The 22575-nt window shown below is 48.4% G+C and overlaps 1 protein-coding gene across 6 annotated transcripts; it reads left to right on the forward strand.

The window, feature by feature from the left end:
• Window positions 1-10172: 10172 nt before the first annotated feature.
• On the forward strand, window positions 10173-20649 carry ZNF517 (zinc finger protein 517). Of its 6 annotated transcripts, none has more exons than XR_005211568.1 (8): window positions 10173-10783; window positions 11283-11332; window positions 12119-12191; window positions 12495-12542; window positions 12932-13058; window positions 13452-13565; window positions 14313-16810; window positions 17763-20649. XR_005211568.1 is itself a non-coding variant. In XM_037802406.1 (8 exons), the coding sequence occupies exons 5-8, from the start codon at window positions 12510-12512 to the stop codon at window positions 15521-15523; spliced, it is 1485 nt and encodes a 494-aa protein (XP_037658334.1). In that variant the 5' UTR covers window positions 10173-10532; window positions 10641-10783; window positions 11283-11332; window positions 12119-12191; window positions 12495-12509; the 3' UTR covers window positions 15524-20649. The 6 variants fall into 6 exon arrangements, 4 of the variants coding, with proteins under 4 accessions (XP_037658334.1, XP_037658335.1, XP_037658337.1 ...); XR_005211569.1 differs by having other exon boundaries at window positions 14313-16052; window positions 16686-20649; XM_037802406.1 differs by having other exon boundaries at window positions 10173-10532; window positions 10641-10783; window positions 14313-20649.
• The last annotated feature ends 1926 nt before the right edge of the window (window positions 20650-22575 follow it).

Below are 22575 nucleotides of genomic sequence, written 5' to 3' on the forward strand. Positions count from 1 at the left end.
GGACCTGACTGCATCCTGGTACAGCTAACCAGGTTATTTGTTGACAGAAATTTGATATCTATTGACTGAAAGAGCAGGACCCCAGGGAGGGAGAAAGAACCAAGAGAGGGGGCACAGGAGCTGTCCTGAGTGCACCGAGGGGCATGTCCGAGGTGACCAGAAGCCAGCACCTGGAGCACCCTCACTGAGGTCCCATCCCTGGTCCCTGACTCCTATGGGGCGGCCACATCAAGCTGCTCTGCAGGAAACTCCTCCTTGCAGTGGCAGCTTCACATGCCAATGAAGCGGGCTGCCCGAGACCAGGACACCACACTGTTGAAAACACTCAGCAAGAAGGGGAGAGACACAGGGCAAATCACCGCATAGGACTGGTGCCAGAAGCGGGAGGATCTCTGGAGCGGAATCCTGGTTAGGCCAGTTTTGTTTGTCCTGCTTCAGCCTTTCCCACTTGGTGGGTGGGGAGGCCCAGAGCTAAGGTGTGAGCAGGAGGGCTCAGCACAGAGAAGGCTGTCTGGGGCCAGCCTCACACCCCAGTGAGGTTGCTCAGTAAGGTTGGTTTTGGCTACTTCTTTGGTAGTAGTAACAGTTACCACAAGCAACCAGTGGTTTCTAATAATCCATGCTTCCTTGGATTTGTTATCCACAAAAACAGTATTAATACTTTTATTTTGCTCAGCCAATCTGTCAAACATGCACTGGCAGCCAGGGAATTTTGTATGGGTACATGATGGGCCACTTCCAAGACCTCGTTTGTCTTGAGGCTGAAGAAGATTGAAGAACGTGGTCCACACAGTGTCCACTTCAGCAACTCTTACGCAACCCTGTTGCATTTCTTTGATTCTGAGATTCATGTTTTTACATCTCTGTTATTGGGACTAATCTCTTAAATCCATCAACTGGGTTTTTTTTTTTTTTTTTTTTTTTTTTTTTTTTTTTTAATCATCATTTTATTGAGATATATTCACATACCACGCAGTCATACAAAACAAATTGTACTTTCGATTGTTTACAGTACCATTACATAGTTGTACATTCATCACCTAAATCAATCCCTGACACCTTCATTAGCACACACACAAAAATAACAAGAATAATAATTGGAGTGAAAAAGAGCAATTGAAGTAAAAAAGAACACTGGGTACCTTTGTCTGTTTGTTTCCTTCCCCTACTTTTCTACACATCCATCCATAAACTAGACAAAGTGGTGTTTGGTCCTTATGGCTTTCCCAATCCCATTGTCACCCCTCATAAGCTACATTTTTATACAACTGTCTTCGAGATTCATGGGTTCTGGGTTGTAGTTTGATAGTTTCAGGTACCCACCACCAGCTACCCCAATTCTTTAGAACCTAAAAAGGGTTGTCTAAAGTGTGTATAAGAGTGCCCACCAGAGTGACCTCTCGGCTCCTTTTGGAATCTCTCTGCCACTGAAGCTTATTTCATTTCCTTTCACATCCCCCTTTTGGTCAAGAAGATGTTCTCCGTCCCACGGTGCCAGGTCTACATTCCTCCCTGGGAGTCATATTCCACGTTGCCAGGGAGATTCACTTCCCTGGGTGTCTGATCCCACGTAGGGGGGAGGGCAGTGATTTCACCTTTCAAGTTGGCTTAGCCAGAGAGAGAGGGCCACATCTGAGCAACAAAGCATCAACTGGGTTTTTAATTTTAATTCTATTTCTCAGTTCATCTGGTTCTTTCTCAAATTGAGTTGTTCTTTTCTCAGATGTTTCAGACTCTTCTTGAAGTATGCAAAACATACTTACATGATGCTTTTTGTATATTCCATTATCTGGGGTCTCTGATGCTTGATAGGCTTTCACTTATGGTGTCTATTTCCTTGTTTGTGCCATTATATTTTTTTAACCTTTTAGTTTGAAATAATTTCAAATTATTACAAACCCTTTACAAAGAACTCCAAATATAATACAAAACCTATATAGAGAATTTCAACATACACCCCACCCAGATACCCAGATCCACCAACTTTTAATGTCTTGCCACATTTGCCTTATCATTCTATCTTTCTACGAATTTATCTATTTTTCTAAACATTTGAGAGTAAGTTGTATTAAGCATGCTCCTTGAACACTTAATACTTTCATGTATATTTCCTAAGAAAAAGGATATTCACTTACACACACAACTTAAGTATATTAAATTAGAGAAATTTAACATTGATATAAAGTTTACATTCTATACTCCAATTATTTCCTATGTCCTAAAAGTGTTCTTTTGGGGCTTTTCTCCTCCATTATTAGATCCAATCAGAATCATGTATTGACTTTAGTTGTTATTGTCTCTTTAATCTCTCCCTCTTTTTTTTAAATTATGGAAGCATATATACAATATAAACCTTCCCATTGCAACCACTCCCAAACATAAAATTCAGTGTGATTAATCACGTACACAGTATTGCTACCCTCACCACCATCCACTACCACAAGTCGCCCGTCACCCCAGACACCCTGCATCCATTATGCACTGACGTCCTCTTTTCCCACCTCCCCCACCCTAGTAACATGTATTCTACCTTCTATCTCTATGAATTTACGTATTCTAGCAATTTCAAATAAGTGGAATGACTTTTTGTAGTCAACATGATGTCGTCCAGGGCCATCCATGTTGTAGCATGTACCAGCACTTCATTCCTTTTCATGGCTGAGTAACACTCCATTGCATGGATGGGCCACACTGTATTTATCCAGTCACCTGCTGATGGACCTTGCAGTTGCTTCCACATTTAGCTATTGTGAATAATGCTGCTGAGAACATTGGTGTATAAATGTCTGTCCAAGTCCTGCTTTCGATTCTTTGGGGTATATAAATAGGACTGGGATTGCCAGGACATAGGGCAGTTCCGTGTTTAACTTTCTGAGGACCCCCCAGGCTATTTCCCAAGCCCCTGAACCGATTTGCATTTCCACCAGCAAGGAGCCTGAGTACATCTGTCCCCGTCTGTATGTCTGTTCTCGTCCTGGCCGGCACTTGCTACTTTCTGTTGTTGTTTTAAAATAATACTCATTCCAATGGGTGTGGGGAGAAATTTCAGTGCTTTTGATTTGCATGTCCCTAATGATTAATGATACTGAGCTTCTTTTCATGTGCTTATTTGTGTATCTTTGAAGTAATGTCTATTCAAGTCTTTTGCCCACTTTTATATGAACTCTTTAGAATCCCTTCTCATTTCTTTTCTGTGCATATTTGCCAATATTTTCTTTGTGGTAACCACGGGGTTTAAATTTCACATCCTAAATCTGTAACAGTCTCATTTAGTTTGATACCAACTGAACTTTGATAGCATACCCACACCATGTTCCCATACCGCTTCACCCCCACCTTCATGTCTAGCTTGTCACAAGTAACATATTTATACATTATAAGTGCAGAACCTTTAATTTATCATTACTTTTTATGCATTTGCTTTTTAGATCCTGTAGAAAGTAAAAAGTGGGCTTACAAACCAACAATAAAATAGTACCGACTTTGCAAATATAACCCATGCCATTACCTTTACTGGACATCTTCATTGCCCCACAGAATTTCACTCTATTGCCTAGAGATCCTTTCCTTTCAACCTGAAGTACTCCCCTTAACATTTCTCATAGGGCCAGTCAAATGCTAACAAACTTCTTCAGCTTTTGTTTATCTAGCAATATCTTAATCTCTCCCTCAATTTTTAAAGATAGTTTGGAGATACAGAATTCTTGTTTGGTAATATTGTCCTTTCAGCACCTAAACATGACATCTCACTGCCTTCTTGCCTCTGCGGTTTCTGATAAGAGATCAGCACTTAGCTTTATTGAGGCTCTGTGTACGTGGCATGTTGCCTCTCTCTTGTGACTCTCACAATTCTCGCTTTATCTTTGGCATTGACAGTTTAATTGTCATATGTCTCCATGTGGATCTGTTTGGGTTTATCCTGTGTATTAGCCGGGGTTCTCTAGGAACATATAACCAACAGTAGATAGATAGATAGATAGATAGATAGATAGATAGAATGTAAACATGAGATTTTTGTAAGAATTGTTTCATGCAACTGTGGGGATGGGCTAGTCCAAATTCCATAGGGCAGGCTGTTTAAGCTGGGAACTCTGATGAAGGTTTTTATGAATTCCCCAGGAGAAGCTGGCTGGCTGAAGTAGAGATGGAAATTTTCTCTTCTGACTGTTGAAATCTTCACTTCTCCTTTTAAGGCTTTCAACTGATTGGATGAGACTTCTCTCATTATTGAAGGCGATCTCCTTAGTTGATTGTAGATGTCATCAGCCATAGATGCAGTCAACTTCCTGATGTGAAATATCCTCACAGTAATAATTAGGCCAGTGCTTGCTTGACTAAACAAATGGACACCTGGACAAATTAACATATGAACTTAACCATCACATCCTGTTTGGATGTGTATATTCATGTCTTTCATCAATTTTGGTAAGTTTTCAGCTATTATTTTTTCAAATATTCTCTCTGTCCCTTTCTATCTTTCTTCTCCTGGGAGTCCCACAAAGCATGCATTGGTATGCTTGATGGTGTCCCCAGGTCTCTCAGGTTCTGTTCACTTTTCTTTGTTCTTTTGTCTTTCTGCTCCTCAGACTAAATAATTTCAATTGCCTTATTTCACCAATTTTTCCTTCTGCCAGGTCCTATCTGCTGTTGATCCTATCAAGGAATTTTATATTTCTGTTACTGTGATCTTCAGCTCTGTTTGGTTCCTTTTCATAATTCCTATCTCTTTATCGACATTCTCTTTGTATTAAACTACCATTTTCCTAATTTCCTTTAGTTCTTTGTCCATGTTTTCCTTTAGCTCTTTGAGCATAATTAGGACAATTTTTAAAGTCTGTGTCTGGTATGTCCAAGTTTCAGTATTCCTCATTGATGGTTTCTAATTCTTTATCCTGCTGCTTTGCACAAGCATTTTTTAGTAATAAAGTATTTTTAAATTAGGGTATGTACTTTTTTTAAAGACATATTGCTGTTGCACAATTAAGGGACTACAGTATAGTGTGAACTTTTATATGCACTAGGGAAACAAAATATTCATGACTTGCTTCATTGTGTATTCACTTTATTGCAATGGTCTGCAACCAAACCCACGATAGCTCTGAGGTACGCCTGTACCTATGTAATTACCTTTACCAGTTTTCTTCATTTCTTCTTATGACTTTGAATTATTATCTGGTGTCCCTGTAATTCAGCCTGAAGGACTCCCTACAGCATTTTTTTTTGTAAGGCAGGTCTTCTGGTAATGAACTCTTTCAGCTTTTATCTGTAGGTGCCTTAATTTCGCCTTCATTTTTGAAAGATACTTATGCCAGATATAGGCTTCTTGGTTGACAGGCTTTTTTTTTTCCCGTATTCTGACCTCCATGGTTTCTGATGAGAAATCCACTCTTAGTCTTATTGGGGACCCCTTGTATGTGACAAGTCACTTCTCCCACTGCTTTCTCCCACACTGCCTGCCATGGCTAGGTGGTGGTGGTGGGGGGTGGTAGCCACTGCACAGAGAGAAATTCACCAGTATTTACAATTTACCAGCCTCTTCCTCCTGCTCTTCCGTGACTGCTGCAGTGTTGCAGTAGACTCCAGAGTTTTTTCGAGTTCAATAGTTGTTTTGGTGGAGGGGCTGATTCCTGGAGATTCCTACTCCCCACCCCCCGCCCAACTTCCCACAGTCCCCTCTCGCTTTCAGTGTTTTGAGGCTGTGTTATTAAATGCATGTATGTTTTTGGTTGTTATAACTTCCTTTTATGCCCTTAATCCTTTATAGTTTTTTGCCTTAATTTCTATCTGACTGATACTAAAACTGCTACCCCAGTTTCTTTTTCATATTTGTGTAGTGTGGCAGGAGGAAAAGATTGGTTCCCTTCCCAATAGCTACTCTTGCCTTCTTCAGCAATAAGAATCTTGATTTTTTTTTCATTTTTATTGAGATTGTTCAGATACCATACAATTATCCAAAGATCCGAAGTGTACAATCACTTGCCCCTGGGTACCCTCATACAGCTGTGCATCCATCACACTTAATTTTTGTTCAATTTTTAGAAACTTTTCATTACTCCAGACAAGAAATAAAGTGAAACATGAAAAAAGAAAAAAAGAAAAGGAAACTCTAAACCTCCCCATCCCTAACCAACCCCCCTCAATTGTTGACTCCTAGTATTGATATAGTACATTTGTTACTGTTTATGAAAAAGTGTTGAAATACTACTAACTGTAGTATATAGTTTGTAATAGGTATATAGTTCTTCCCTATATGCCCCTCTATTTTTAACTTCTAATTGTATTGTCATACATTTGTTCTGGTTCATGGAAGTGATTTCTAGTATTTGTACAGTTGATCATGGACATTGCCCACCATAGGATTCAGTTTTATACATTCCCATCTTTTGACCTCCAGCTTTCCTTCTGGTGACATATATGACTCTGAGCTTCCCCTTTCCACTTCATTCACACACCATTCGGCGCTGTTAGTTATTCTCACATCTTGCTACCGACACCCCTGTTCATTTCCAAACATTTAAGTTCATCCTAATTGAACATTCTGCTCATACTAAGCAAGAGCATCTACATTTCTTCCACAAGGCAGGAGGGAGAGTCAAAGAAGGTAGAGAGGCAAAAGAAAGAGGAAAAAAAAAAAAAATGACAGCTAGGAGGCAGCAAAAGGAAAAATAACCTTAAATCAAAGTAGAATAAAGAATCAGACAATACCACCAATGTCAAGTGTCTAACATGCCTCCCCTATCCCCCCCTCTTATGTGCATTCACCTTGGTATATCACCTTTGTTACATTAAAGGAAGCATAATACAATGATTCTATTAGTTACAGTCTCTAGTTTATGCTGATTGCATCCCTCCCCCAATGCCTCCCCATTTTTAACACTTTGCAAGGTTGACATTTGCTTGCTCTCCCTCGTAAAAGAACATATTTGTACATTTTATCACAATTGTTGAATACGCTAGATTTCACCAAGTTACACAGTCCCAGTCGTTATCTTTCCTTCTTTCTTGTGGTGTCTCACATGCTCCCCATCTTCCTCTCTCAACCGTATTCATAGTTACCTTTGTTCAGTGTACTTACATTGTTGTGCTACCATCTCCTAAAATTGTGTTCCAAACCACACACTCCTGTCTTCTTATCACCCTGTAGTGCTCCCTTTAGTATTTCCTGTAGGACAGGTGTCTTGTTCACAAAGTCTCTCATTGTCTGTTTGTCAGAAAATATTCTGAGATCTCCCTCATATTTGAAGGACAGCTTTGCTGGATACAGGATTCTTGGTTGGCGGTTTTTCTCTTTCAGTATCTTAAATATATCACACCACTTCCTTCTTGCCTCCATGGTTTCTGCTGAGAGATCCGCACATAGTCTTATGAAGCTTCCTTTGTATGTAATGGATTGCTTTTCTCTTGCTGCTTTCAGGATTCTCTCTTTGTCTTTGACACTTGATAATCTGATTATTAAGTGTCTTGGCGTAGGCCTATTCATATCTCTTCTGTTTGGAGTACGCTGCGCTTCTTGGATCTGTAATTTTATGTCTTTCATAAGAGATGAGAAATTTTCATTAATTATTTCCTCTATTATTGCTTCTGCCCCCTTTCCCTTCTCTTCTCCTTCTGGGACACCAATGATACATACATTATTGTACTTTGTTTCATCCTTGAGTTCCCGGAGACGTTGCTCATATTTTTTCGTTCTTTTCTCCATCTGCTCCTTTGCGTGTAGGCTTTCAGGTGTTTGGTTCTCCAGTTCCTGGGTGTTTTCTTCTGCCTCTTGAGATCTGCTGTTGTATGTTTCCATTGTGTCTTTCATCTCTTGTGTTGTGCCTTTCATTTCCATAGATTCTTCTAGTTGTTTTTTTGAACTTTTGATTTCTGCCGTATACATGTCCAGTGCTTCCTTTACAGCCTCTATCTCTTTTGCAATATCTTCTCTAAACTTTTTGAACTGATTTAGCATTAGTTGTTTAAATTCCTGTATCTCAGTTGAAGTGTACGTTTGTTCCTTTGACTGGGCCATAACTTTGTTTTTCTTAGTGTAGGTTTTAATTTTCTGTTGTCTAGGCATGGTTTCCCTGGTTATCCAAATCAGGTTTTCCCAGACCAGAACAGGCTCAGGTCCCAGAGGGAAGAAATATTCAGTATCTGGTTTCCCTGCGGGTGTGTCTTAGAAAATTGCTCCACCCTTTGATGCCTCAGGTCACTGTGCTTTTCTGCCCAGCAGGTGATGCCTGTTAGCCTATAATTCTTGACTGGTGTGAGGAGGTGTGGCCATGTTCCCCCAGGCTCTGGGGTCTGGTTCTGAATGGAAAGGGCCCCACCCCTTTCCTCCTAGAGAAGACTGACCCTCCAGGTGGAGGTCATTAGCATTTCAGTGGTCTTGCTCTCTGCTTGTGCTGTCTCCACCCTTCCCTGAGTCACAGCCCTGGAAACTGAAAATGACTGGGGCTTTCTCCAGTGAGCCAAAAAAGAAACAGTCCCCTTCAGACCCAGTCCAAGGCGACCCTCTGGCTCTCCCAGGTCAGTCGTCACCCAAAGCCTCTGTCTGTTTTTGGGGATGCGTACCTGTAGTGAGCAGTTCACACTTGGTACTTAAAACCCCAGTTGGAGCTCGGCTGAGCTATATTTGCTTGCTGGGAGAGAGCTTTGCAGCTCAGGCTATGGGGGAGGGGGTCTCACGACTTGGTTCTGCAGGTTTTACAGATTTTATGCTGTGTTCTCGGGCATTCCTCCCAATTCAGGTTGGTGTATGGTGAGTGGATGGTCTCGTTTGTCCCCCCGCAGTTATTCTGGATTATTTACTTGTTGTTTCTGGTTTTTTGTAGTTGTTCCCGGGGGACTACTTAGCTTCCACTCCTATGCTGCCATCTTGCCCCAGAATCTTGATTTTTAGCTCACACATTGCTTCCATTGTAGACTACATTTTTCAGTCCATCTTAAAGTTGGGTCATGAGGACTGAAATGTATATGTAAGTGTTCTTTCCAGGAGGTATGCGTAACATTAGTTAACATCTGAAAAATCATATTGAACAATATAAAGTTGTATGCAAATGCTAGGCTTCCAAAAACTCAACTTCGAGAAAAACCTCAGAAAAAAATGGGCCACACATTAAGTATCAAATATAAATTTCTAACTTTGCAAGCTATAATGCTGGAGCAGTTTTTCCAATTCCAGGTTGCAACCCATTAGTAAGCTGTGAACTCCATTTCATGGGTTTTTAGGCACTTTTTTGGATAATGAAAAAAAGAAAAACATTTGAGATTGCATCCCATGTCATAAGAGTAAATCGTTCTTTGAAAGCTTTTAAAAACGACATACATAGCATTTATATATAAATATGGATGTGTGTGTGCTGGGTCATAAAGTAGAGCATTCTTTTTTACTGCGATTGTCAGAAAACCTTGAAAGACACCACTGTGGAGGGGCTTTTATCAGAAGGGGAAAGTAAGGGGGAAAGTGGAAATGGGCACATGGGACCACGCTGTATCATCTTTGCAATTTTCTGTGATTTTTTTATGATTTCAAAGTAAAAAGTTAAAGAAAGGGAGGGGAGAAGTCCTGGCCCTCTCCACAAACCAACACGGGCAGGGAGAAAGGGGCCTCGGAACTGGCGGCCTCGAACGGTCCTGGAAGTTCGCGTGGCTTCCCTGGGCTTCCCTGGCCCTTCCTCCAGTCTCCAGAACGAGTCTGCTTTGCCTCTACGGCCGACTCGGCCTCCGCGTCCAGGCCCGCGCTTGGGCAGCGCCCCCCGGGGAGCACCGCTCCGGACCGCCCTGAGGCCGGGGAACCCGGGTGCCCGGCGCGCCCCGCGGCCCCTTCCTCGGGGTCTCGAAGTCGGGGGCTCAGGAGCAGCTCTGACGGCGCAGGGACTCACCGGCTGGGGCAGCGGCGTCCACACGCCCGACCCAAACCCCGCGCCCCCGCCCCAGACCGCCGCGCGCAGTCCCACCCCCGCAAGGCCGCACATGCGCAGCTGTGACCCCAGAGGCGGGGCGGGGCGGCGCTGGAGTCCACGCGGGACCCCTTCCCCGCGCGCCCCGCCCCTCAGCTGCTCTCGCGATAGTCCCGCCAAAGGTCGCCGGCTGCTGGGGGACAGGCAAGGGGGCGCTATCGAGGCGCTCGCTCCTCCGAGCGTCCTAGAGCGGCACGGAGGCGCAGCCCGCTTCCGGGGGCGGGCCGGAGCCCGAGGACCCGGGCGGCGGCGCGGGGTTGGTGGTCGCGGCCGAGGGGCGGGCCCCGGGGAGGGCCGCGGCGTTCCGGTCCGGTGCGGCGGAGGCGGCGGCCCGCGCCTCGCAGAGCCCCTCTCTTCTGCGGCTCCCGGCCGGGCGGAGGGTCATGGCCGCCGAAGGCGCGTCCCACGCCCCCGTTGTGGGTCCCGAGTCTGGGACCCCCGCCGGCTGCGGTGGGAGGTGTGAAGGCCGCCGCCCCAAACCCTGCGTGCCCGGGGGAGCCAGGCCCGGCGAGGTGGCGGCTCCCGCTGGGAGGACCCGGCTTGTCCAGTTTACAGCCCCCGAGGCCTCCCCCAGCGCGGGAGCAGCAGGTGCCGGCTGTAGACTCCCCAGCTCCCCGGTTCCCGCGAGAAAAACGGCCAGGCCGACGCGCTCTCGCTCTCACGCTGTACCCTGGTGTTTCCCGCCCCTGGGCTTAGTCGCTGAACAGTAGTCGTTCCGCGAGAAGCTGCTGAGCTGACTGTCCTGAGAGCTCTTCTGGTGCTGCGGATACCGCAGAGGACGGGCCCCTCGCTGTCCTCCGGGGACTGTGCTACCACAGAGGAGAGACGGCGGTGAGCAGGTAAGCACGGCATTCTCGACAGCCACAAGGCTTCGGAGGAAACAAACCAAGGGGCCAGAACCGTGAGCAGTGAGGGATTAGTAGTAGCCGCGGGTGGTCAGGGAAGCCTCTCAGGTGACCTTAGGCTGGGAGGGAGCCGGCTTTGCGGGTTCCTGAGGACCTGCCAGGCGAAGGGATCAGGGTGTCAAGGCCTGGAGCCGGGAGTGGCCATGGCAGCGTGTGGAACGCGGGGAGCAAGGGCAGAAGTGAGGGAGTGGTGCCCTTGGTCCTCCTGGCCTGGATTAAACGGTATCTCCCTCCCAGAACCTCCCTCAGAATTAGCCCTCCCCACACCCCTGTTATTTTCTCTCCCAGTGCCATGTGTTGGAACTTGATCTGTTGTTATTTTCCACTGGCAAATCCCCTGCTCCATTCGTTTTAACTCAGCCCTGTTTTCATCTGATTGAAGACAGCTGGTTCCAACGGTAGGGCTAAACACAGTTTCTTTGGCTCTAACCAGGCAGCCCTTCGCTGAGGACATGATATCCCCTGACGTGCGAGTTAACAAAAGTAAGTCATCCCAACTCCGCCGCTCCCTGTCCCAGGGCGGCAGTTCTTACCACAGGGGAGGGTGGTACGTGGAGGGGTAAGGGGTGAGTCCAGGTCGTTCCCGCAGCCTCCAACCTGAGATGCCCGAGTTGCCTCAAGTTGGGGAGATCAACGGGTCTGTCGGCAGGTGCAGCAGCCACAGCCCAGGTGGGTCCTGCCCACAGGCTGTCCAGACAGACGCCCCCCAGGGCGCTGATAGGGGTGGTCATGTTCAGATCTCCCAGCCGCACAGATGACCTCACAGCCAGTGTTCCCTCACATGTCACCAGGTGGCCACACTGCCCCTGCCTGTAGGCTTTAGGAGAATACTCTACAAAGTGGGGGCTCGATCCCCACGGAGAAGGGTGGCCCCAGGGGCTTTCCCTCAAACACAGATAACAAGCACCAGTTAAGGGAGGCACAAGACAAGACTGCCTGGTGTTCATTGGTTTTTAAATAACATTTCCCCAATCGCAAAGATAATAATGTAGTTATAAATAAATAAAGTCTTAAAAAAATCAGAAAAACAAAAATTGCCAGTAATTCTCTAACCTCTAAAGAACTGCTGTTAACGCAGGGGTGTGTGTGCTGCCAGGATTTCATCTGATTATGGTGTGTGTTTATTTTCATAAGCAAAAGTCCTGTGCTCGCTGTTTTTATAGTCTGTTTGTTGCATTTAGTAACTCAGCAGGAATGTTTTCTGACTTCCTACAAAATGGGTTTACCGGTTGCAGGTAACTGCCTCACAGGTCCGTTCACTCCTTTTAGGATGCAGCCTTGAACAATGCAGACTGAGGGCCTGACCTCCTGAGGGGAGACAGATAACAAGTGACAGGAGTTGGTAGGTGCTGTGGGCAAAAATAAAGCCAGGAATGAGGCCAGGGGATTCTGGGGTGGGGGCAGCGATTTTAAATAAGGTGATCTTGGAAAGAAGACATTCCAGCAAGAATCAGGAGAGGAGCAGCGCAGTGTGGAATGCAGGCCTTGGGTGCGGGGGGTGACTGGGAGGCTAGTGTCTGGCCCTTCCTGCTCTCCTCTGGACCCCAGTGGCCCCTGCAGAGGTAGCCAGGGCAGGGGGCTGAGGCCTGGGCATCTCCCACTCCTGAGCTGTATGTTCACTCAGCACTAACTGCCCTCCCCCCAGGACGGCTGCCCTGGAATGGCGGTTGAGTGCCCGACATCCAGACTCCAGGTGAGCTCTCCCCTCCCCAGGTAAATGCCCTTCCCAGGAGGCTGCCTTTGACACCCCCCCACACACAGGTCCTGCAGACCCGGCCACTGCCTCCGCCCCCAGCATCCCTGGGCTGCCCCCTCCCCACATCCTTGGTGGCCTGAGGAGAAGGGCTGGGCCAACTTGAGGCCCTCACCCCACCCGTGGCCTCGCTTCTCCCCATTGACTTGCGCTCTCCCTGGGGTCCCTATTGAGGCAAGACCATCACCCTGGGGAGTACTGGGGAGTCTCCTGGTACCTAGGGGTATAACAGTTACCTGCAGGGGCAGGCCTTGAGCCCCAGAGCCCAGCGGGACGCCGAGCGTTCCCAGGCCACTGGTCATCCCTAGGACAGCAGGGTATGCTTGCAGGAGGCTGTCGTATTTGAGGATGTGGCCGTGTACTTCACGAGGATAGAGTGGAATTGCCTGGTTCCTGACCAGCGGGCGCTCTACCGGGACGTGATGTTGGAGAACTACGGGAATGTGGCCTCCCTGGGTGAGCGCTGTCCGTGGCCGGTCCCGGTGCTGGGAAGTGCTACCCTGAGTTGGGACCTAGGGTCGATCCTGCCTCAAAGCCCCCACCGCCCTGGCCCCAGGCCAGGAGCTGCTTCCTGTTTAGTGGGACGTGCAGCTTGCTTAGAGGGGAAGCTGGAGGCCCTGGCTCCCTCAGGGAGTGCCTCCCTGCCCCCCACGGGTACCTGCTGCCCAGCTTCCTGCTTCTCCAGGGGAAGAGCCTCTCCTCCTCCCCCTCAGCCAGCTCCTTCCTTCTGGAAGACTTAGTGCCCCTGAGCCCTCATGTCCTGCCCACATCCCCTGGGGCCCTGGCCAGGCAGCTGGCCATCCTCTTCCCTCCCGCTGCCCTGACCGTGCTGCTCTCCTCTGCACACAGGCTTTCTCATCTCCAAACCAGCCCTGATCTCTCTTCTAGAGCAAGGGGAGGAGCCGGGAGCCTTGATTCTGCAGGTGGCTGAGGGGAGAGGGACCAAGGCCAGCCCCTGCCCAGGTGAGCACGAGACCCAGAGTGACCATGGCTGTGGCTCGGTGCAGGACGCCCTGTGGGGCTGGGCCTCGGGCTGCATGCAGCTCCCACAGGCTCCTGGAGGCCAGCCTGGGCCTCGCTCTGGGACAGGGGATGTGTGTTCGGCTCCTCATGACAGGACCCAGTTTCCTACAAAAACCTTGCTGGTGAAGTCCAAGGTCATCCAAGGCTAACTTGTATAAGAGCAAACCCTTCTGATGCTCCATCCTGGCACCCATGGTGTTGGGCTGGTCTTTGGGGGCAGCGGATGCTTGAGGAGCATTGGCAGGGCGGGACCCTGGAGACTTTTTATTTACCTGGTTCCACAAGGCCAGTGGGCCAGGGACTGCACTCAGGGCTGTGGAAACTGTCCCCGGAGCTCTTGGGAGAGGGCTGCGGCCTGCAAGTCCCTGGGGCCCTGGCAGGGCTCCTGCCTGTTTGCTGAGTGAAGTGCTGTGGGTGCTTGGAGGCAGAGGGGAGACGTCGGCCCCATAGCCCTGCCCCTGGGCACCCCCTACCTTTCCCCCTGCCGTGGTTCTCCCTACCCTCCCAAGTTGGCCCCCCACAGTGCCACGCCCTTATTCTCCCTGTTTCTTCCCTTTGTTTGAGTATTCTTCTGAGAGTTTTTCAAAGCTCTGTCCTCTGGCAGGAAGTTTCCGTCTTCATGTCAGTGAGTTGCATTTGTGAGTGTGGAGACAAGAACATCCTTCCATTTTCTGTTCATTGTTTCAGGTTCCCGAGTGGAGGCTGGGCTCAAGGAGTCTTCTCTGAAGAGGGAATGCTCCAAGCCAGTGGGATCATCAGGCACTGTTTTGCGGGGCCTCCCCAGGGGTGACCCTGAGTTACCTGAAAGTAACAGCAGTCCCAAGGCCCTGGTGGGCGAGCGACTCCTCAGCTCCCTGGGGCAGGGCCTGAGCACACCCGGCAGCCGCTGTGGTGTAGGGTGGGCTGGCCAAGCGACCCATCTGAGTGCAGCCCACGGCACGGCTGGCCTGGACACGGCAGCGGAGAGAGTCTATCAGTGCGCATGCGGCAAGGCCTTCAAGTACAATTCACTCCTGCTCAGGCACCAGATCATCCACACAGGGGCCAAGCCCTTCCAGTGTACCGAGTGCGGGAAAGCCTTCAAGCAGAGCTCGATCCTGCTTAGGCACCAGCTCATCCACACCGAGGAGAAGCCCTTCCAGTGCAGCGAGTGCGGGAAGACCTTCCGGCAGAGCACGCAGTTGATCGCACACCACAGGATCCACACCCAGGAGAGGCCCTTCGAGTGCAGTGCCTGTGGGAAAGCCTTCAGCCGAAGTTCCCGGCTGCTGCAGCACCAGAAATTCCACTCGGGCGAGAAGGCCTATGAGTGCGGTGAGTGCGGGAAGGCCTTTTGCCGCAGGTTCACCCTGAATGAGCATGGCCGCCTCCACAGCGGTGAGAAGCCCTACAAGTGCCTGCGATGCGGGCAGTGCTTCATCCGGGGGTCCTCGCTGGTGAAGCATCACAAGCTGCATGCCGAGGAGCAACCCCAGGGAAACAGCCAGAGCCCTCTGCTTGGGCAAGCCCAGAAGACCCCCACAGGGGACAAGCCCTACAAGTGCACCGTGTGCCAGAAACCCTTCAAACACAACTCCCTGCTCTTGCTGCACCAGAGGCTGCACACGGGCGAGAAGCCGTTCGCGTGTTGGGAATGCGGCAGAGCCTTCAGTCGCAAGTCCAACCTCACTCTGCACCAGAAAACCCACACCAAGGAGAAGCCCTTCGAGTGCACAGAGTGTGGCAAGGCATTTCGTCGGAGTTACACCCTCAGTGAGCACTACCGGCTCCACAGTGGCGAGAAGCCGTACCGGTGCAGGGCCTGCGGCAAAGCCTGCAGCCGGCTGTCTGCACTGATCCAGCACCAGAAAGTGCACAGCCAGGAGTGCAGGAGGGTACCCCTCTGGGCTCCCCGCTGACGTGACAGCCGGGCAGAGAGCCTACCCCACCCAGGGGCTCCCAGGACGCAGAAGTCTGGGTGTGGGAGGGTGGCCCAGGAGGGTCTCCCCAGGGTTGGTGGCGGTGGCCACGTGGCCTGAGGGAAGGACGGTATAAAAGGCTTGAGTCCAGAGCCCCTGGGACTCGTCTACATCCCAAGCCCAAGGGAGAGGAGGAGCAAGGCTGAGCCGGGACACACACAGGGTTCCAGTTTCTAACCCAACTCAACCAGGCTGGAGACGCACACTGAGGTCCATGTACACAGTGGGGATGGGCTGAGCATGGGTTTTGTTGTCTTCTTCAAAAATATTTGTTTTTCCAAATATTGACTTGTGATGATGCTTTGTTGTTGTTCCTTCATTTGTTTGTTTTTAAGATTGGCCAAGAGGACCAGACCTTGTCTGGAAGGGAAGAAGAACGGAAGTGACAAACCATTTTGAGTCCAGCTCCCCGGTAGTGGGGGGAGCACAAGGATAAAGCCCCCTGCAGCCCCTCCAGTGTGGTGTGTGGGTGAGCCGGGCCAGGTGGACTGGTGGTGGCTGCCCTGGCACAAGCTGGCCCACACTCCCCGTGGCCCTGGCTAAGCAGGGCATCACTGCAGGAGCCCCCAGCGGGCAGGGCCATGCCAGCAGGGACCTGCACTCACCCAGGACGCTGCGGCTCTGGGCCTGTGAGCAGAGGCTGCTTAGCGGGGACAGACCTCCCCATGTGGGAGACCCTTCCGATATGCCCCCAGGTCTCCCTGCTCTGGACCAGGAAGGGGTCTGAGCATCCAGCATTCTGTGAGCTCAGCCGAGCAAGCCGTGAGGCGTCAGGAATGTGGGCAGCCCCTCCTCACCATCAGGACCTCCCCTCTGGCAGCCCGCAAGCATGGACAGATTCTGCTGCAGCTCGAGTCTTCTATGAAACTTGCACCAGAAAGGAAGCTGCCTAGCCCAGAGCTTATCTTTAAATTTATTTTTAAAGTAACATGTTTTTCTTCCTAAATAGAGTATTATTGTATAACATTTATAAAATGAAGAAATTTATAAGGAAGAAACATAAAAAAATTCCCTTTATCCCATTCTCCAGGGGCAGGTGCTGTTGATGTTCGGGTGTATTTTCTTAGTCTCTAGCGTACATGTATGGATATTTATCTTACAGAATCAGAATTATGCTTTGCTGGGAAATCTGTACCTTACGATTGGACACCAGTCCGTGTATGTCTCCTGTTTTGTTTGTGGCTGACACCCCTGTAGACGCTGCGTGCGCACCGGGGGATGAATCTGGTGACTTCCTTGGGTTTGCAAGTGGGCTTCCCGGTCAGGGGCACCGGGGGTGGTGCTTTGGATCCCGCAAGCACAGTGTTTCCGCTGTGGCGCTACAGAGAAGAAATACATCTCTCAGTGAGAAGGTGATGTTATTGCAGGTGCACTGGCAAGGAGCTGGGGGAAATCCCCAAACCAGTTCAAAGATAGGATGTGAGTCCAGGTTTCTGTAGGTAAAGGAAAGGGGGTAGGGGTTGAAACCACGTGATGGCTGCACAAAGCATTCTTGTCAGGTCAGCAGTGTAGCTGGATCTTTGCAAGGAGGGCATGGGAGAATCTCTGGGTTCTCGAGCACGTCCTGCTGTTGAGGGATTAGGGTTAGATGTTGGTGTGCAAACTCGTTTCATTAATCATGAAAACTAGCAGTTTGTTTTAATTTGCATTTCTTGACCTTTTGACGAGTGAATTCAGTGTAAATGTCCTGTGCCTGTTTTTACTGGGTTTGTAAGATCTCTTTATATGTCTAGGATTCCAGTCTCTTTTCCCTAATATCCGTTTCCTCAATTGTGATAGGAATCACAGGGGTTTTTTTTGGGGGGAGGGGCTGGAAAAGAAAACTGCATCTTGGAATTGAGGAAATTATGTTTTACAAACATTTCCCCCAGTTCTTTCAGTGCTTTTTGTTATATAATTTTTAATATAAAAAATGAGTTGCTCCTGTAGTGAAAATGTCCTGATATGATTAGAAAAGCCTTCCCCACTCCAGATCTTATAACATGTTCTTGTACATATTTTTTTTTTGACTGAAGATTGATAGTCAAAAAACAAACAAAATCCAAAACACCCTCAAACAGTATAGAAATAGGAAATGAAGGCCCCTCCCAGACGTGGCCTTGTCAACAGTTTGGGGTGTCTCACTCCAGATGTTCTCTGTATTTACAAACATGTTCAATATCCATGTTTCTTTTTACAGGCAGGATTTTCCTCCATGTGTTGTGTTCTCTCGGCTCGGCCGAGCCACAGCCCCAGAACTCCCTTTCTCGCGTTTCCAGTCGTGTGGGCGCCTAGGGAGATTCTCTGACAGCGCGGGGCCGCTTCTCCAAGCACAAGCCCATGTGTCCTGTGATTGACGTCCCTCAGAGTTGACTTGAAGTTGGTCAAAGGGAGATTATCCACCATCAGTTGGAGGCCTTTAAAAGTGGTGTGGCTGCCCGAGGCTGGGAGACCAGCGTCTCCTGGTTCTGCTTCTTGGTGGAACCCTGAATACAACTTTTTGCAACTTTGCTTTTCTACCCAGCATGTGACAGTGTCCTTCCATGCAGGTGCCCACAGGACACCTCGTTCTCTGTGACGACTGCACAGGGCCCCCACTGCCCGCCCCACTCAGCACAGGAGGCCGCAGCGGGCGCTTTAGGTCGTCCCTGTAGACTCAAGGGCCAGAGTCCTAAAGGTTTAGTTGCTGGTCCTCAGAGGATGGGGTTTTGCAAAGCCTCTGGCCTCTGCCCCAAGCTGCCTTGGTCTCCCACGTGCTGCCGAGTGGCCTAGGGCGAGAGCCGCTGGTGTGGGCGAGTTAGGGGCTTGTTAACCAGTCGAACATCTTTTAACCCTCTCACCTGCTGGGTTAGCCAGGAAATGGGTCTCCATCTTCAGATGAGCCGACTGCAACCCAGCTGGTTTGCTCCCCTGGTTCTGTGTCTGCTGCCAGGCTCACGAGTCCATCCCAAGCCTGCAAGTGCCAATTAAATAAAATTGTTTTCCCCTAAGTGCTGGGTGAAATGATTAAACATGAGGGTGAAATTATTAGTCTCCGAAAATTAAGTTGCCCTCTGGGAGGACTCAAAGGAATTATCAAAATGAGTTACTGTCAAATTAGTTGTAAACTGTAAAGATTAGGAGAAACTGGAAAACGTAGAAGGATCCTGCACTGACATGACCTCGAAGGTGATTTAAAGCTTTCTCTCAACTTTGAAGAAAGTGAAGTGAATCACACTGGCGAGGGTGGTTTTGGCAAGACGATGAGGAGCAAGGGTCAGTGGACTGGGACTCAGGTGGCTTCTGATCTGCATCAGAAGGTCGTCACGAACAAAGTCCACTGATGCGCTTTAAGGTCAATTTGAACGCACACAGCAAGTATTGCTTTTTGATTCCCCGGCTTTGACCGTTTGTTTAGAACTGCTGGCTCAGGTAAGAGGCTCCCCCGCCTGGACGTACTCCGGCAGCACCTGCTTTTTTTGTTTGTTTTGTGTTAAAGGCAGCAAAGGCCCCGGGGAGGATTCCTAGCCTCATCTCCCTGGAGGTGCTGAAAGGTTTTTCCCTGTTCCAGGGCAGAACGGAGGTCCCCAAATCTGTAGGGATGGATGAGGGCGGGAGAGGAACAGGAGGGCAGGCGGGGGCAGGGGCAGGACGAGTCGGGGCCGAGGTAAGTGGGTGCACAGATGGGGGCCTGGGACCTGCAGGGGCTTCACCTGGTGCCACCCGGGGAGCAGCCTCGGGGCGCGGTGGGAGACACCCACGGAGAGGAGAGCGAGAGCTCAGGGCCTTTGTTATGTCCAAACCTGTGTATTCTTGGATCTGTTTCCATCAACCTATTCCTGTGTTGGTACCACTGTATAAGAAAAAAAACAAAGTTTGTCAGAAGTCATTTATTAATAAGTTGTGCTTAGCAGGAAGAGGAAGCAGTAAGTGGTTCATCTTCTTTAAGGGAGTTGCTATGAGTTTTAAAGATCTCTGAAAACAGGATTTCAAATTAGCAACAGAAATATAAGTTACTGTAGAAATAAATGGGACAACTGGCTGCTACTGGAGAAGTTGGATTCCCACTTCATTCTTTACACTGATGTGTTCCAAATAATTTTAACAGTAACAAAATATACAAGTGAAAATTTATATTCTCAGCATTGGGGAGGTTTCCTGAACAAGACCACCTAAAGAGAAATATGTTCAATTTCTTAATTTTTATTTTCAACACAAATTTTTAAAATTATTACCTGGGAAAAAAATATTTGCAAGACAAATGTTAGAGGAAGTATCTCTTGAAATTTGGGGGAAAAATTTTTGCCAAAAAAAAAAAAAAAAAATGGGCAAAGAACTGGCAGTCCACAGAAGATCTACCAAGTTGCTAACCCTCTGTTCAGCCAGCGCCACTGAACGTTGCTCTGCTGTGTTCTGTCATGAACAGTGTCTTGTCAGGATACCAACAAGAAATGGACAACAGACTCCAACTGGGTAATTCCAGGACGACTAGTTTCAAAGACAGCACAGCGGGGAGGGAACCCTGCGGGCTGCTGTGGGAACCGGGAGTCAGCACCACAGATGGTACCAGCCTGAGGCCCGCAGGGACGCCGGGAGGAGAACAGCGACGGGCAGGGAGAAGGTTGTGTAAGGAGCCACAGGGAGAGGGCAAGTGCTCCAGTGGCAGGACACAACCCACCCACAGTGACCTTACAAGGAGGCAGCCCAGGGGCCGAATGCCTCCCCTGCAAGAACAGTCCCACTGGAGCATTTTTGGGATTTGAAAAAACTGGGACATAGACTGTAAGCCTTATATCAGTGTTAAATTTCTTGTACTTGATAACTGTACTTAATGTGGTTACATCAGTGAGTATTCTTGTTCTTAGGAAATGCACATGGAATTACGTGTTCAAGGAGCATGATGTGTACAACCTACTCTCAGATGTTAAGTAGATAGATGGATTGACAAATGGATAGAAAAAGTAATATGGCAAATGTGGCAAAACATTAAAATTGGTGGACCTGGGTATGGGATGTGTATCTTGGATTTCTCTGGATGTGGTTTGTTTTATTTTTGCAACTATATTGTAAATTTGAAGCTATTTCAAAATAAAAAGTTAATAAATAAATATCCTCCCTCCAGTCTCCTGCCAGGGCTGCGCCTCGGTCCAACCCAGCTGGGAGCTCGAGGACATGAATGTGCCCCGTGGTCCACTCCAGTCAGGCTGCTGGCGCAGAGGCACAGAGGCCAGAGATTGGGAGGACGAAACAGGAGCAGGCGGCCTTCTCTTGCTTGGCCAAGGCATTCTTCCTTGCGTTTGCCCGTGTCCTGAGACAGAATGTCTTTTTCCACACCTGCTTGCTGTGCTCGTGTTACGCCAGTGCTCCTCACTTTCACCTCTTCATGGTCACTGCCAGCAACCGCTTTCTCAAACAACATGTGTGAGAATGAACACTTGGCCTTTCAGCCATCCTCAGTCTAAGACCCCAGACAAAAGAATGTGAAAAGAAGTCTGGTTGTCTGGGGTGCGATAGGAAAGATCCTTTAGGACTGTCCAGGAGTTCTCCCTATGCCTTCCTGTGTAGTAAAGAATTTAACCTTACCCAGAAAAGGTCTTGCCTTTGCCCTTGGCTTCTGGGAGGTGCTCCCCAAGCCCCCGGAAGGTCACGCCTGATAGGAGCGTCTGTGTTTACCGGGGAGGCCTTGGACCAGCCAGATAGTAACAACTCGATTTAGGTGGCGGCTTCGGGTCATGTGGTAGCACCTTGACCTCCTCAGTGGCTGGAAGCTGAGATCAGCTGCGTGGACAGCCAATGCGCCTACGTGAAGGACTGAAGATGCTGGACACCAGGGCTTCAGGGAGCTCTCTGCTTGGCAATACTCTGTGTGTGTTGTCACCGTAGTTGGTATCGCAGGGTAATCTCTCCACTGAGGAACCTGACAGTGAGGACACGGCCTCCTCTCCACGCTGCTCTCACAGACCACCTGGTGCTTTCTGTTCTGATGGAGAAGAACCAGCTATTCCTTCTGACACAGAAGCACATTTAACAGAACTTTTACCCCAAAACACTCAAGTACAATTTCCAAATGATAAAAAGTGGAAAGGCCTCACTATAACAACCAGGACAGATGATTCATACCCTTCAAGTCCCATATTAGCAAATTATGCTGAATGAAAAGCTAAACAGTTTAAAAAGCTGTGAATATTTTCAGGAAAGCAGAACGGCCCTCTCAACCTTCTTAGATATAGAGAACATGTAATCACCTGGTCCTCTGTGAGAACAGGATGGGCTGCAGCTGTTACTTTCATCATAGATAAGTTATAAATAATGTAGCAAGGCTGAATACAGTCCTAATCAAATGTGTGTTTATCAATATGATGTAATGGCTATACTAATCAATAGAATAAAATGAAAAAAACTATTAAAGACAAGTAATAGTAATCTCTATTCTAATTTTTATACAAGTAAAAGTATGTTATATTGCTCTTACAGAAATCATAGCTTAATTAGTAAAAATATTATCAGTAGAGTTTTACAGGCATTCAAGGCTACGTCTCTGGTAATGAGGACACCTTCCTTTGATCTTGAACCACTCATGGATCAAGATGCTTCGCTTTGTGAGACATTTGTGTTCACGAAGCATCATTTAATGTAAAAATGGCATATGACTTAATTATGGTTACTCTAAACCAAGACACTATAAATTCTCTGTAACTGTGACAAGAGGGAACTCTGAACTCGTGTCCAGCTGCATCAGGAGGAGTGGGGGCTCCCAGGCTTGGTAATGTATCAAGTAATTTTCACATTGTAAACTTGTTCCTTTTACCTAAAGTGCTCCTTTTAGTAAAAATGTGTTAAAGGTGAATTCTTGTCTCGAGTGCTCTTTACTTTTAAACTACTGTCTGCCCCTATACTCGTGATTGAGTGGGAGGTCACTTGAAGCACAAACCGACTGAATCAGACCTGATGAGGCTCAGGCCTTTCCTAACGGGGATCACGGGTTTGAGGTGTAAAGAGACCAACCCGTGACACTGGGAAACACTGGGCTGACT

The sequence above is a fragment of the Choloepus didactylus genome, chromosome 14 (assembly GCF_015220235.1).
Source record: "Choloepus didactylus isolate mChoDid1 chromosome 14, mChoDid1.pri, whole genome shotgun sequence".
NCBI classification, from domain to species: Eukaryota; Metazoa; Chordata; class Mammalia; order Pilosa; family Megalonychidae; genus Choloepus; species Choloepus didactylus.